The 14366-nt window shown below is 42.6% G+C and overlaps 1 protein-coding gene across 4 annotated transcripts in view; it reads left to right on the forward strand.

The window, feature by feature from the left end:
• The first annotated feature begins 707 nt into the window (after nt 1–707).
• Nucleotides 708–14366, forward strand: part of LOC147035205 (venom phosphodiesterase CdcPDE-like) — a 160915-nt gene continuing 147256 nt past the window's right edge. For 2 of the 4 annotated variants that reach the window (XM_085895297.1, XM_085895287.1), the window contains exons 1-3: nt 708–931; nt 2272–2353; nt 12013–12141. In XM_085895297.1, coding sequence (XP_085751423.1) covers nt 896–931; nt 2272–2353; nt 12013–12141 — 247 coding nt within the window. In that variant the 5' untranslated portion in view covers nt 708–895. Of the gene's footprint in view, nt 932–2271; nt 2367–12012; nt 12142–14366 lie in introns of those variants that run through there. The other 2 variants (XM_085895312.1, XM_085895306.1) reach the window with 2 other exon arrangements.

A 14366-nucleotide genomic window follows, 5' to 3' on the forward strand; every position in this document is an offset into this window, starting at 1 on the left:
GCACAGAACTCGAAGCTTGAATTTTTCGATTTATTTATTTTTGATTTTTTTCGATTTTTTTTTGACCACTTTAAGTGGCCGTTGCTCGGGCCTGGGGTCCCATATTCGAAAGCACACGATTTCCAGAAATATTGGTCCTACCTACCAAATTTCATTGGAATCGGTTGAGTGGTTTAGTCCCTAGGCTTGACCAAAGTTTCACGGACAGACAGACAGACAGACAGATGGAAATGTCCAGAATAAGGGTGCTCTTAGAGCAGCCGACATATAGACGGAAATACTGATAATAAGGGTAGACAAAAAAATTTGAGATTTTTTTTTTTTCGACTAGATCGACTACCCAACATAACGAACATAGTGGTCACTCTGGCTGGCGCTCGTAAACCAATACTTTCCTTGCAGGAGTAAATTTAATGTTGTTCATTGATTACGAGATGCCACTGTGCAGTTGATCTCTTTTACTCCTCACAGTGTGAGCAGGGTGCTGGTCATGCCGATCAGCAGATGGTACAAAGTAGGACAATGTAGTCCCTGACATTTGTAAGAGAAGCTTTTTGGAAAGTCACTCCCAAGAACAAGTTTATTCATCGACACTTTCATGACGACATCCTCGACGTTCAAATGATGGTCAAGTTTATCTACGAGATGAGGTGTGACGATGTGAACGAGACACGAGGGGCGGGTACGTGAATGCGGGGAGGCGGAAATAGTGAGACGTTGATCTTACAACATATTCATCAAACACTCAAACAGCTTCAGTTCCGAGAAGTGTTTGAGAGCAACTTGGTGTCGTTACTAACTTGGAGGGGGGTTAAAGGTATACCTTTTGAGGTGTGAACTCAGTGCCACACCATAACAGATTTTCCTCACCTGTTATTTTGAGACTCAAAAGAAAATGTTGAGCAAGTCCTCAAAATATACCATCATCGTGGTAAGTTATTATTTTGGGTCTGAAATGTATTCGTCTTTATTTATTTATTTTGATCTGCCATTGCCTGTACAGAGAGTTGGTGTTGCCAAAGCAGTTTTTTGGTATAAGGGTTACACTACATGGTTTGCCATTGCCATACCAGCGTTGTTTTTCCGTGTTCTATACCCTTTTAAATGCTCAGTGTTTCGCAAGGAAGCAGCAAGTACCATTCGTAAATTCTTTAACTGTTCACTTAATGTTGAACCATACCAAAATGTACTTGATTCCGCACTAATCTTGACCCTGGTTCAGCATACATTTCAGTTAATGTGCTAAATAAAGATTAAATTCGGAAATCAAACGATCTTGGGGGGATATCCTGAGCCGTTAAATTCATTGTCAATAGATTCAGGTGTTTGAGGAACGTTTTTGGGTGTTTTTAAACTTGTTCTCTACCTATTATATATTTATCCTGCGCATGGGAGCAAGAGTAAGGAGAGGATATTTTGCCTGTTGCAAAAGAGCCATCCATTTTTACTTATGCAATATAACTATCTTTTTAAACACAACTCCTCCCATCCTCTACCCCACTTCCTCCCCTTATTCTCCCTACGTCCTCCCAAACCCACAGACTCCTGCCCCTCACCCTCCCCTAATCCTCTTCTCTCACTCCTCTCCCTGTCCTGGCCATGTCCTCATTTCCATAAACCACACACATTCTAAAGATGTGGTTTCGAACTTTTCACGATTTACTACCACACTACTAGGGCATCCTTTCCCATCATTAAAGCTCAAAGTAATACCTACAGGTATTTGGCACCCTCCCCACTCCCCTCCCCCTTGATTCCATGTTCACGTTACACAAACAACACCTCCTTTGTAAAGAGTCGACAGGACAAAAACACAATGCCCTTGCTTACTGTAATGGAGGGGAAATAAAGGGTCTTAACATATTTGCTTTCAAACTACTGTAAATTATGAACACAATAGGATCAGCACAGTACATATGCTACATATACGTAAGAGATGGACAGTCGTGATGCTGAATTTTAATGCCAATTGGCATGTCTGATGGGGCCCCATGACGGTACACATGAGAAAACACAAAACAAGGAACCAACATTTATGTTCACTACATGCACGGAATGGCAGTGGGGAGATCAACGCAACTGATTTGGTAATATATCTTCGGTTAAAGTGTTGAGGCCTCTGGGCCTTCAGTCCTAGAGCCCAAACTGGCCCGTCCAGGTGAGAGTTCCACACGTTCTTGTCCCCGTATCAACATCTTATCTTTGGCAGTGTTGGTCCCCAGAATACATTTCCAAAAGGTCTGATATTTTGCCCCTTTCATTTTCTTTCAGGTCTCGTTGATCGTGGCATTGCTTGTGATCATATTGGCTCTCGCCATTTCCCTGGGACTCCGAGTGAGACGCGACAAGCAGTGTAAGAATTACCAGTAGGTGTCGAAGTTGATTCGTAATGGTGTTCACATGTAATTGCTAAATGTAAGAGTATTTGCCCTAAATGTTGTTTAAACTTCTCATTCAGCCAGGAAATGCACAACTATGTTTTTGTTCTTCACTCCTTTACACATGACGCAAAACATAGCAGTTGCGGATTCACGTCCCACACTATCATTGGGGAATAGTAAACAAAGAACAAGGGTTTCCAAACGTGACTCCTTAATATGTTGCAATCCTGTACACAGTTGCGAAAGCATAAACCCTTTCACACCCCATGTGGGTTGAGTGGTGGTAACAAGGTCACGTGACAAAGAACCACGAGACTTGAGGAATTAGTCTTGAAAAAAAAATTGAATACAAGGTGGAAGCTTGTGAGATAGCTAGAACACTGAATGGTTCAGGACACAACAGAACAAAATAAACAGTCGAGAGAGGGGGAACACCAACAGCAGGGTTGAAGGTGTGGGGAGGAATGAGGGATAGGGAATGCTGCACCGGGTGGATAAAATGGATACGGAAGCAAACTCTCAGGAAGGTAAAACTGGAAATTTGGAGAGATGTGAGCTTTGGATGGGTGGGGGCTCAGCTGTTTTGAAGACCTGGAGAGAAGAATGAGATTGAAGAGAATGTAGAGGTTGATTCCACAGGTGGGAAAAAAGAGGAACAAAAGCATGAGGGTGAGCAGTGATTCTGGATGTTCACCAGTGATCACCAGAAGGGGGTTGGTAGTGGACTGCGCATGCCCTGAAGAAAGCGGTGGGAGTGGGAGGGGGGACAAAGCATGTAAAGAGCATTGGGTGAAAGACCAGAAGGTTGGCGGAAGAAGACCACCGACCTGCCGGCGATGTGAAACTGATAGGCCCATAGACTCAGCTTCATCGCAGGAGATTCCAATGATCATCTTGAAAGCCTTGGTTTCTGTGGCATCAAGCTGAGAAAGGTGTGAGGCAGGGGGCTCAAACCAAAAGGTGAGAGCAGTACTCCGTGAGGTTGTGAATGAACACCTTCCTTGTCTATAAAAGTTCAGATGTGCCGATGAAGGAATTTGCATGAAGGAGGATGCTCAGTCATCTTCTGGCTTTGGAAGCCCACTTAGAAATGTGGTTTTCCCAAAAAGGATCAGAGCTGATAATGAGACCCAAAATTTGGAATGACTGAACTTCTTCAAGAGGATTGTTAACAAAGTAGAAGAGAGGGTTAGCAAGACGGTCCTATGAGAGCGTGAGATTTGTCAGAGAGTGAGAGTGTGAGATTTGTCAGGGATGAAAGACATATTCCAAGTGTTGCACCAGCTTGTGATTCTCTCAAGGTCTGAAGAGAGGAAAGAGGCTGTTGCCTGCTGATCTGAATCATTAAGGATGTCATGGCAGATGCTGGAGTCCTCAGAAAAGGGATAGATAAGATGTTTTCGGGAGACAGAGAGATCGTTGATGAAGATTCAGAATGGATGTGAATAGGATGAAAAGCCTTAACAGCGAGAGGAGATGAGAGCATTCCCTTGAGAGCCATGTATTGGCTACGAGAGTAGAGAAAGTTTGTAAGCCATGAGTGGAGTTGGTCTTGGATGCTATCGGCAGAGAGTTTGGAGAGCAAGGCAGGATGCCAGACTGTATCAAAAGCTCAAGATATGTCCAGAAAGACAGCCCTGATCTCCTATCTGACATTGAGGGCTTCCATACATTTTTGGGAGAGTAGAAGTAGCATCTCTAAAGTGGAGTGACTTAGTCTGAATCCGACCGATTTGGTGATCTGAAATGAGGCTTTGGAGAAAAAGTAGGATTTCATGTCAAATGCATTGATTAATTCCATGACCTCACTGATGATTGCAAGTAACCGGATAGATAGGTCATGCAAGGGATCGGTTTTTGCACCTTGAGTATGTAATGTGGTGATATTGGCTGACTTCCAAGCAGATGGAATATGACCTCGGGCAAATGATAATGTGAACAGGGCAGAAAGAGGATGTACAAGGGCAGCAGAGCAGGCTTTAGGACACCTGAGCTGATGCCATCCATTCCAGTTGCATAATCAGAGCCGAGAGGTGCCAGAAACTTCTTCACCTTCTCAGATGCAAAAGATCCAGAGTCTAGGAGCATTTGGGTGCAACTGCATAGGGTGGGTACAGAGAGTGAAGGATTGGGGATACAAGATTTGGGAGCAAAACAGAATTGAGGCATTTGGCCTTCTCACGAGCAGATTCTACTGTGGTGCCATTTGAAGTGATGGAAGGGATGGAGTGGGAGCATACTCCGGAGACAGACTTAACAGGACACAATCAGATTTAAAGGGAGACCATGTTGAATGTTCAATCTTGAGGTTGGACAGATGTTGTTTTTTGGTCTCCGTGTAGTGGACACACACTTGCTGCAAACTTTGTGGAATGATCTGAGATTGACTTTGGTCGGTTTTCTATCCATGAAGAGAAAGCAAGTTGTTTCAAAGTAACTGCCTCACCACAGGATTCACTGTACCATGGATAGGAAGAAGGATAGCATAACTGAAGACGAGATGGATTGGATCTCCGCATGTGAGAGAGAAAGAGATCTTTCAGTCCCTGCAAAGCGGATTGGGTGAACTTCCAGTCTCGCCTGTGCTGAGGCGGCTCTCTAAGAATAGCCTGATAGATGTTGCCTCTTACAAGGAGAAGATCAGATGATCCATTTGGTGCAGCGGAGACATTTGCAGGGAAGTTTGTCATCACAAATTCCAGAATGGAGGATTTGCCATTGGGAGAAATCAAGGTTGTGAAGTTTACAGATTGCATCAGTCTCATGGAGTGACAAGTGCTTTGCTGAGAGGTACTAACATCCAGCCAAGAAGAAAATAAGCTTGGGAGAAAAGCAGAGGTGAAACGTAGCATGCGGCGACAGAGCAGGGACAAAATATGCATGCTGGCGAGCTGGAGACTAGGCCTGAGCTACACGGACACAAATTTGACAAGACAGCCCACAACAAGGTAGGGATTTAACACAGAAAATTAGGAGAAAACACAACACCAATACAGGGACAAAATGCAACAGAAAGACAAAACTGAACTGGTCTGGAAAACTTAGCTTTGATGAATTGGATGGAGGAACTATCGATCCAATGTCTACATGAAGCACACCCCAAACAGGAAGTCCAATTGAGGTGAGCATCGACTTTAGCCTTGGGAGGGATAACAGGGAAAAGGCTTTTGGCAGTGTGTATGTGTGACATTTTGGAGCAAGTGATAAGTGGAGAAGTGAGAGGCCACGAGTAAGACCAGAATTGAGTCGGTTAAAAAACCTGCTTCTGGTCAACAAGAATAAGACCCTATGAGACACAGCCTCCTGACATAAAACTCAAGTGACACAGAGGGTGTTACGTCTCATTGCCCCTCATGAGTAAAATTGGAAACAACATCACCAGTCCTCAATTAGAAAGACACTCCAGAATCTCGTCTGGATCAAGGCATGTACACCATTATAAGCTGAGAATGGCAGAGGAAGGACTTGGCCCTGGGAGAATTATGAGGTGGCGGTTGGCTTTTCTTGCCAGCTTTGAAGATATGATTACACAAGATAGGTTATATAGTGCCGATAGAAAGTCTATAACCCCTTTCAATTTTTTCACTTTTTGTTGCCTTGTAGCCTGGAATTAAATTGCATTAAATAAGACTTTTTCCTCCTTTATTTCCACGTCGTAACCCATAACTTCCAAGTGAAAAACAAATTCTCCAAATTTCATAAATTTAATTACAAATACAAAGCCAGAATATCTTGGTTGGATAAGTGTCCACCCCCCCCCTGAGTTAATACTTGGTGGAAGCACCTTTGACAGCAATTACAGCTGTGATTCTGGTGGGATAGATCCATACCAACTTTGCACACCTTGATTGGGGCAGTATTTGCTCATTCTTCGAACAAAACTGTTCAAGCTCGGTCAAGATACATGGGGAGCATTGGTGGACAGCAATCTTCAAGTCATGCCACAGATTTTCAATTGGGTTTAAGTAGGGGCTCTGACTGGGCCACTCAAGGATTTTTTTGTTTGTTCGTTGCTGAACCACTCCAGCGTAGCTTTGGCTGCGTGCTTCGTGTCATTGTCATGCTGAAAGGTGAACTTCCATCACAATTTCAGCTTTCTTGCAGAGGACAGAAGTTTTTCCTCTCGGATTTTTCTGTACTTTGCTCCATCCATTTTTGCTTCTATCCTGACATGTGCCCCAGTCCCTGCTGATGCGAAACATCCCCACAACATGATGCTGCTACCACCACGCTTCACAGTATGGGTGGTGTTCTTTGGGTGATGTGCTATGTGTGGGTTTGCATCAAACGTAACATTTTGCCTTTGGGACAAAAAGTTCCATCTTTGTTTCATGAGACCACAAACCATTTGCCACATGGTTTCAGAATTTATGGAGTGTTTTTTTTGCATACCTCAAACGAGACTCAAGGTGGCCTTTTTTGAGTAATTGTTTCCTTCTTGCCACCCCACCATACAGCCAGATGTGTGGAGTGCTTGGAATATTGTTGTTCAATACACACAATGACCAGTCTTTGCCATAAAGCCTAGAGCTCTTTCAAAGTTGCCATTGGCCTCTTGGTGGCCTCACTGAACAGTCTCCTCTTTGCTTGGTATTCCAGTTTGGAGGGACAGCCTGATCTAGGTAGGGTCTTAGTGGTACCACACTCCTTCCACTTCTTAATGATTGTCTTGACTGTGCTCCAAGGGATACTCAAGGCCTTTGACATATTTTTATATACATCCCCAGATCTGTGCCTTTCCACAACTTTATCCTGGAGGTCTTTTGAAAGCTCAGCGGTGCTCATGGTTGAGACTTTGTTGTGAAATGCACTACCCAGCAAAGGAAACCTATTGGAACAGCTGATTTTATTCTGAAATAATTTCTGCAATTTAACAGAGGTGGAGGGCAATTAACTTGGTGTGTGATTTTTAAAGTGATTGGTTACACCTGACCTAACTTACAATTACTATTTTAAGGGGGGTGGACACTTATCCAACCAAGATATTCTGGCTTTGAATTTTTAATCAATTCGCTGAAATTTGTAGAATTTGTTTTTCAGTTGGAAGTTGTGGGTTAATATAAGATGTGTAAATAAAGGTGCAAGACGTCTGATTTAATGCAATTTAAATTACAAGCTATAAGGCAAGAAAAGATGAAAATTTTGAAAGGGAGTGTAGACTTGCTCGAGGCACTGTCGCTCATAGTGAGAGCCAGGATCTGAAGATGTTGTGCCTCTCCCACAGTCAGACCAGATAGATTTGGGGGGATTTGCATGCCAGTCCTGATTGAAGGACAAGGTAAGATTATGGGTCTTTCTTGACCCTCACCAATGGAATTAGGAGTAAAGTTGTTCTCGGTAGTTTCTCAGTTGCTCATTTTTTCAGATCAGCAGAGACAGAAACTGCCACAACCTGGTAGAGGGATTGTAAGACTATCTTTCACAGACTGGTGTTGTCTGCATAGTGATAAAATATATTTTACAGTGATGAAGATAACTCAGTAGAAGAAAGGATCGACTGCAGATAATACCAATCGACTTGAATAAATGACCAGACATGGCAGTGAATTGCTGAATCTTCGAAGACCATTAGGATGACAGACACTTGCAAGAATACATAATCTGAAGAGCCAAGGGGAGTAAATATCGAACTGAAAAGGTTGGAGGAAAAGTTGGACATGATCAAGTCAAGGACAGCGTGGCAGCCTGGAGGTCCAATATGAGATGGGAATGCAACAGATTGAGTGAGGCCAGAAGTCTCCAAAAGCCTTGGCTGCAATACCATTGAGAATGGTGTGAGGATTAACACCAAACCAAATAAGGAAGAAAGATTTGGGATGGGATAGAATGGCATCTAAGTTAGCTGAAAGAGCATCATCCATGGAGTTGTCACTATTGGGAGGGAGTAGATCATGCAAATAAACAAGACATTACTCCAAAGGGAGAAATTAATCTGGAGATATTCCAATGGGATTGGGTGGTGGGGGAGGGGGGGATGGTAACTTGGGAATATGGGAAAGGGATCTTCTGATGGAGACTGGAACACCATCACAAGCATGCAGCATGAATGAGCATTGGGTCTGTCAAAATGGTACAAAAATAACCAGAGGGGGGATGAACGATTATGGGACATTCTGTGAACAAAATGTTTATGTTGGGCACAACACGTACGAACATGATGCGTAACCTCTTGGAATAGATCCATGAGATGGGAGTATAAGTGTCTCATCTTAGTGGAGTGGCTGGGAAAGAGTGAAGTGTTTCACTGGAGCAGAGCTAGGGAAATCGTTTGTGTGGTGAGGCACAAGGGTGGAGTTCTGCTGCAGAAATGTTTAGAATGGTGGTGGTGATTTGGTACAAGCAGAGGTGGTTTGGGTGAGATGTGAGTCGAGGTTGTAGGGGTGCAGACAGGGGGTAGTATCAGAATATATAGGTGCGAAGGGATGGGGGATGATGAGGAAGGATGGAGTTGTGCATTTGTATTTATGGTAAGGCTGTTTCTCTCTCAGAGTATATTATTTGGATTGCAGTCTCACACACTGTTGTTGGAATGAAAGGTGTGGTTGGGTTATTGAATGCTTTCAGAAAGACAAGCAGGGACCCGCAGAGCATCCACGAAATGTAAAATGTGACTTCAAGTCCTCAAACCCCTCCCCCCCTCTCACAAAACCCAAGTCATCAACCCCCCCCCCCCTGCAAAAACCCAAGTCATCAACATTCCTCAAAAACCCCAAGTCCTCAATCTCCCCCTCACAATCTGAAGGCTAGGCTCCAATCCATTCCCTCGTCTAAGCCTTCAACCCCCCTCCACTCACCCCCAACCACAGCTCCTCACCCCCCACCCCAGAAATCCTGTCTCACCCTTCTCACTCTGTCTCATCTTTGCTCAATTGATTCCCCCTCCCCCCTGAACCCCACTATCTTCAACTGCTCATAAAAGCAAGTGGACATTCTCACATCGATCATTGCATATTTAATATATCGTGTCACCACAATCACTGAGATTGAAGTTCTCTTACTTTGAACCTCCTTATCATGACTCATCAAGAAATTGCTATCTCAGTATTCTGGTGTATTCTGTGCCACTGACAATCTGTTGAAAGGCATCTTTACCACGTTTGGTAAAAGTAAATATATAAAATAAAACTCACTTAGCAGTCCTCTTGATTGTGTGAAAGTTTTATTTGGGCGGTGTATCGTCGACCGCTGCTTTGATTGCTCCCAAATAGAAAAAAAAAAAACAACATGCATTACCTCCTTTCCTCTGCATGGGTTGTAATTTGAATGTACCTTTATTTCATGATAGAAGATGCATTTTTCAGTCTTCAAATATACACCAGAGCCCTGAAGCATAAAGCCTGAAGCTTGAGGCCTACAAATAGCAACCAAAATGGTGACTGTCAGGTTATAATTGTGAGTGGAGCCAGGCCAGCTGTCCAACCAATGGGCAGAAAGAGAGAAGCAGATGGATAAATTCTGGCTCCTTTAATATGTAGATTACACTGCTCCAAGATGATGGATCATGTGAATGTTGATTTTATACTATTGGGGAGAGGTGAAGGGGAAACAGGAGTGTGCATGGTGTAAGAGTAGGCATAGGTTAGAGGAGTAGGGAGTTGAAGGGACTGTTAAACAGCAAAGCATTTTTGGGTGGTCGCTAGACTACCCTTATTCTCAGGTTTTCCGTCTGTCTGTATGTCTGTTGGGTGGTCGCGAGACTACCGTTATTTTCAGGTTTTCCGTCTGTCTGTATGTATGTAATGGACAGCTCTGGAGGCCAGAGGAGTCAACCGATTTTGATGAAACCTGACTTGTAAGTTCATACCAGGATATAGTTGTATGCTTTTGAGCACCGTTGCTATGGACGCCACCATTGCCGAGCAACGGGACTTCGAAATTTTTTTTAAAAATCAAAAAAAAAAACATTCCGAAAATCAAAAATCGGCTTCTGCGTTTTATGCGCACTATAATCAACCTCTTTGTCAAAAAATTTCAGCCCAATCCGTCAAAAACTGTATGACTAGTATGCAATTATGTAGCGACCACCCATGTTGCCTACCGGCTTGTCTGTTTGTTTGTATGTAATGGACAGCTCTGGAGGTTAGAGAAGTCAACCGATTTTGATGAAACTTGATTGGTAGGTTCATACCAGGATCAAGTTGTATGCTTTTGAGCACCGTTGCTATGAACACCACCGTCGCCTAGCATATTTAATATGCTACGGGACTGAATTTTTTGAAAAAATCCGAAAAATATTTTTTTCCCCAAAATCAAAAATCGGCTTCCGCGCTTTTATGCGCATTATAATCAACCTCTTTATCAAAATTTTCAGCCCGATTCGTCAAAAACTGTATGACTAGTATGCAATTATAAAGCGACCACCCATGTCACCTACCGGCTTGTATCATAGCTTGTGTGATGAGACAATGCAATTACAGTCACCACTATTGGAGAAAGAAGTGGAGAGATTGCAGGAGATAAAAGGATGGAAAGTTTCAAGGGAAAGGGTGTGAAAGAGCATCAGCCCATGCTCAACTCACCTCTCTACACATCACATTTAACATGCTCTTATCAGCCTTTTGTTGAGAAAATCCATTGATGCATGAAATGAGTTTGAAAAACAACTAGCATCCGTTGAAGACAAAGTCTTCGATATCCCCCGCCATAGTAAATGAGTATGAACAAACTTATATTCCCTAAGCATTTGCAATATGTATGTGAAGTTTCCCCTTGATCTGACCAGCCGTTCTGGAGAAGAAGATGTTTGAAGGTTTTAGGGTAAATTCAATATGGCCGCCAAACCATGTGACCTATCAATTAGAAATTAACAAACTTCTGAAAGGATGTCTTGGGGAAAGTGTATGTGAAATTTTGCCTCAAACTGTCCAGCCGTTCTGGAGAAGAAGATTTTGAAAATTTATTAATTTTCAATCCAAGATGGCTGATGAACCATGTGACCTATGACATCATAAATTTAGATTTTTCCTAATCTAAATTAGACATGATGATGTCTAATTTATGGAAGATGTATGCAGACATGATGGAAGATGATAGTTGCAAATTTTCGCTTCGTTAGGTTATGTGATTCCAGAGAAACATTATTTAATATTTTTCTTGAATCCAACATGGCTGCCAAACAATGTGACCTATCAATTAGAAAATATCAAAAGGCACCAGTTCACCACTTGCTTGATATGTGCACCAAATTTCGTAAATATATCTTGAGGGGATTTGCAGTTAAGCTTCGGAAACGAAATGTGACGGACGGACGGACAGAACCCATTTCTACATCCCCCGCCAACTTCATTGGTTGGTGCGGGATAAAAACGAGTTTGACCCTATAATAACCGTTCCAATCAGAGAAATTATAAAATAATATTCCCTGAAATATCACAATAACATACTGAGACACACAATAACATACACATAGACTTTAAAGTCTATGTGTATGTTATTGCAAAACTTTTTTTGTTTCATCAAAATCTTGAGAATGTCCATTGAAGTAAAAGTGCTGGGAAGATGGTTTGCTGGGACTTGCATGAAGTCGAATCTCATTTCTATCATTTCACAAAGGATGAGATGGCTATTATATGGAAATGAGAAAATGTGCTCATTCGTGCTTCTCAAGCATTAACTGTAATTGTGTGTTCAGTGGTGTATTCCTGTCGCAAACGCTGCCACAAACGGTCATCGAAAGCTGATGGAGCCTGTGAATGTGATTCTCAATGCACGAAGTCCAAAACTTGTTGTCCAGATTACCACGATATCTGCGTGGTTCCAAGTAAGTATACTCTTTCACAATGAAGCTTATTCTTCACAAAGTGGTTTTTCGCATTCTGATTGGAACCTAAGTCATCATTTATATGTTAGTGTGCAGTATGAATTGATAGAAGTTATGCAAAGGTTGGGTTGTGTTGGAGAAAAGCGAGGATTTAGGAGTAGGATGTTTGGCATCAGTTGGTGAACATTAACGACAGTAGGGTGTCCTTTGATAAAGGTGGCGGACGATCGCTGGCACCCTGGTTAAATTCCAGATTCCTGCTCTAGCCTACAGAGAGCACTGCATCAGTGGCACAGCAGAAATCTCCAGCCAATGATGATACCTGCATCTCTGTGCTGCAAATGAAAGGAGAAGAAGAAGTGCAGTAGTTAATTTGAGCATGTTGAATATTTTAAAGGAAAACTAAACTTAAACTTTAAAAAGCTGATAATTGCTTGGTCTGATAATTTTCAATTTTTCAATTCTCATGCTTTAAATATAAAATCAGTTGCTGCAGCTTGGGAGAATACAGGACTTTTGAAATGACCCTATCCACCCCAGAATGCTTTGCATGTATATACATAACCCCCCTTGCAACAGCAGCCATTGGGGTTTGCTTAAGTATATAGTGTGTGCGAGATAACGATTGTTAACCAAAATGGCTCACAAAGCTTCTAAAATAATTTGAAAATTCTTGGAAAAGTACCGGAGAGAAAGGGGGTGCCTCGACGCAACGAAAGACTTTGAGGACTTTCTCAGCTCACCAACAGGGCTGAGATCTTGCAGCTGCCCGAACTGCAGACTCCCAACAGTGTGGACCGGTGTAAAGCCCGAAGAACTGTGGATAGGTGCGTGCTACTCAAACCATCAATGATCGCTGCTAATGATTGAACTTTGAACCTTGTGGGAGTGAACTCCTGGGAACATGGCAGGCTTGGTGATCTATTTAATGGATGTCTGAAATTGGAGAGATGATGCTGTGCATCATTCCCAACAAAGTAATGGTTACAAAGTCTTCGACAAAGGCCCCTTGCAATGTGAAAATAAACAAAGCTTGTGAAAGCTATATTTACGTGGGAGCCAGATGTACGTGAGACCTAGATGTTGGAAATACACGTTAAAAGGACTATTTGGCTTACAGATTTTACTATAGCAATGGCAAGTTAAAAAAAAGATTTTTGGGAGTTTCAACAGAAATTGGTTACTGGCAGACTGTGTGCACCCTGCAAAAACTGAGGCGAACAGAGCACGGAAAACACAGAGGCTGCAAGACCGAAAGGAGGTGGTAGCCGTTAAAGTTGGTAGCATAGTAATATTAGTTGGTAGCCGTTAAATATTACACGGTGTCTTTCCTGAAGAGTATGCAAATTATTGCCAGCACCATGGATAAATTCCAAATTCCTACCCTCGGGTCCGGATTTAGGGGCAGCCGAACGCCTGTGGCGCTGGGCTCGGGTGAATGGGGGGGTGGGAATGGACTGTCGGCTTGGCATACCCCTGCCACAAAGCTATAACAAGGAAATGTGATGCAGGAGGAGGCCATTCGGCCCATCATGTCTGCACTACACCAACACCAGATAAAATAAATAATCTCTAAAGTCAATGACTTAATTTAATTTTGAGTATGGGGGTAGGAATGGGGATGAGAATAGTGTGGCACACTCCGGGATATCACCAGGACCAGTGTGTGAAACAATGAAGCTTAGAACATTACTCGGTCGAACTCATACCTTTGCCAGGCTGAACAATTGACATTTTGTATCTCACTGATTGGCCTGATCCAGATCTTCACCAAAATCGAATTGATTTGTCCTTGTCACACACCCAAGATGTCCACCAAGTTTTGTCCGAATCAGTCCATAACCTTTTGAAATATTATGTTATACTGCATATCATGTTTGGCACTATCTCTCAATAGTGAAGAATCACTTGAAAAATTGAAATATTCTTGTAATCGGATCTGGGCCTTTACCAAAATCGAATCGATTCGTCTTTGTCACACGTCAAACCTGTCCACCAAGTTCCGTGAGAATATGAAAAAGCTTCATCCCTGCACCATTCTTCAAGCCATAGGTTGGCATAAATCTCTGCTCATAAATTAAATTCCATTTCCTAATATTGTGCAAATACCAGAAAACTTTACGTTAGAACCCTTTGCTTTCGCAGTTGCTTTCCCAAATCCTTCGCCTATTTTTAAAATCCTCCGAGGAAACTGTCCAAGGTGGACCACAACCAACGTCTTCCTG

The sequence above is a fragment of the Eptatretus burgeri genome, chromosome 1, assembly GCF_056783735.1.
Source record: "Eptatretus burgeri isolate ZD-2024b chromosome 1, Ebu_testis_v1, whole genome shotgun sequence".
In the NCBI taxonomy this organism is placed as follows: Eukaryota; Metazoa; Chordata; class Myxini; order Myxiniformes; family Myxinidae; genus Eptatretus; species Eptatretus burgeri.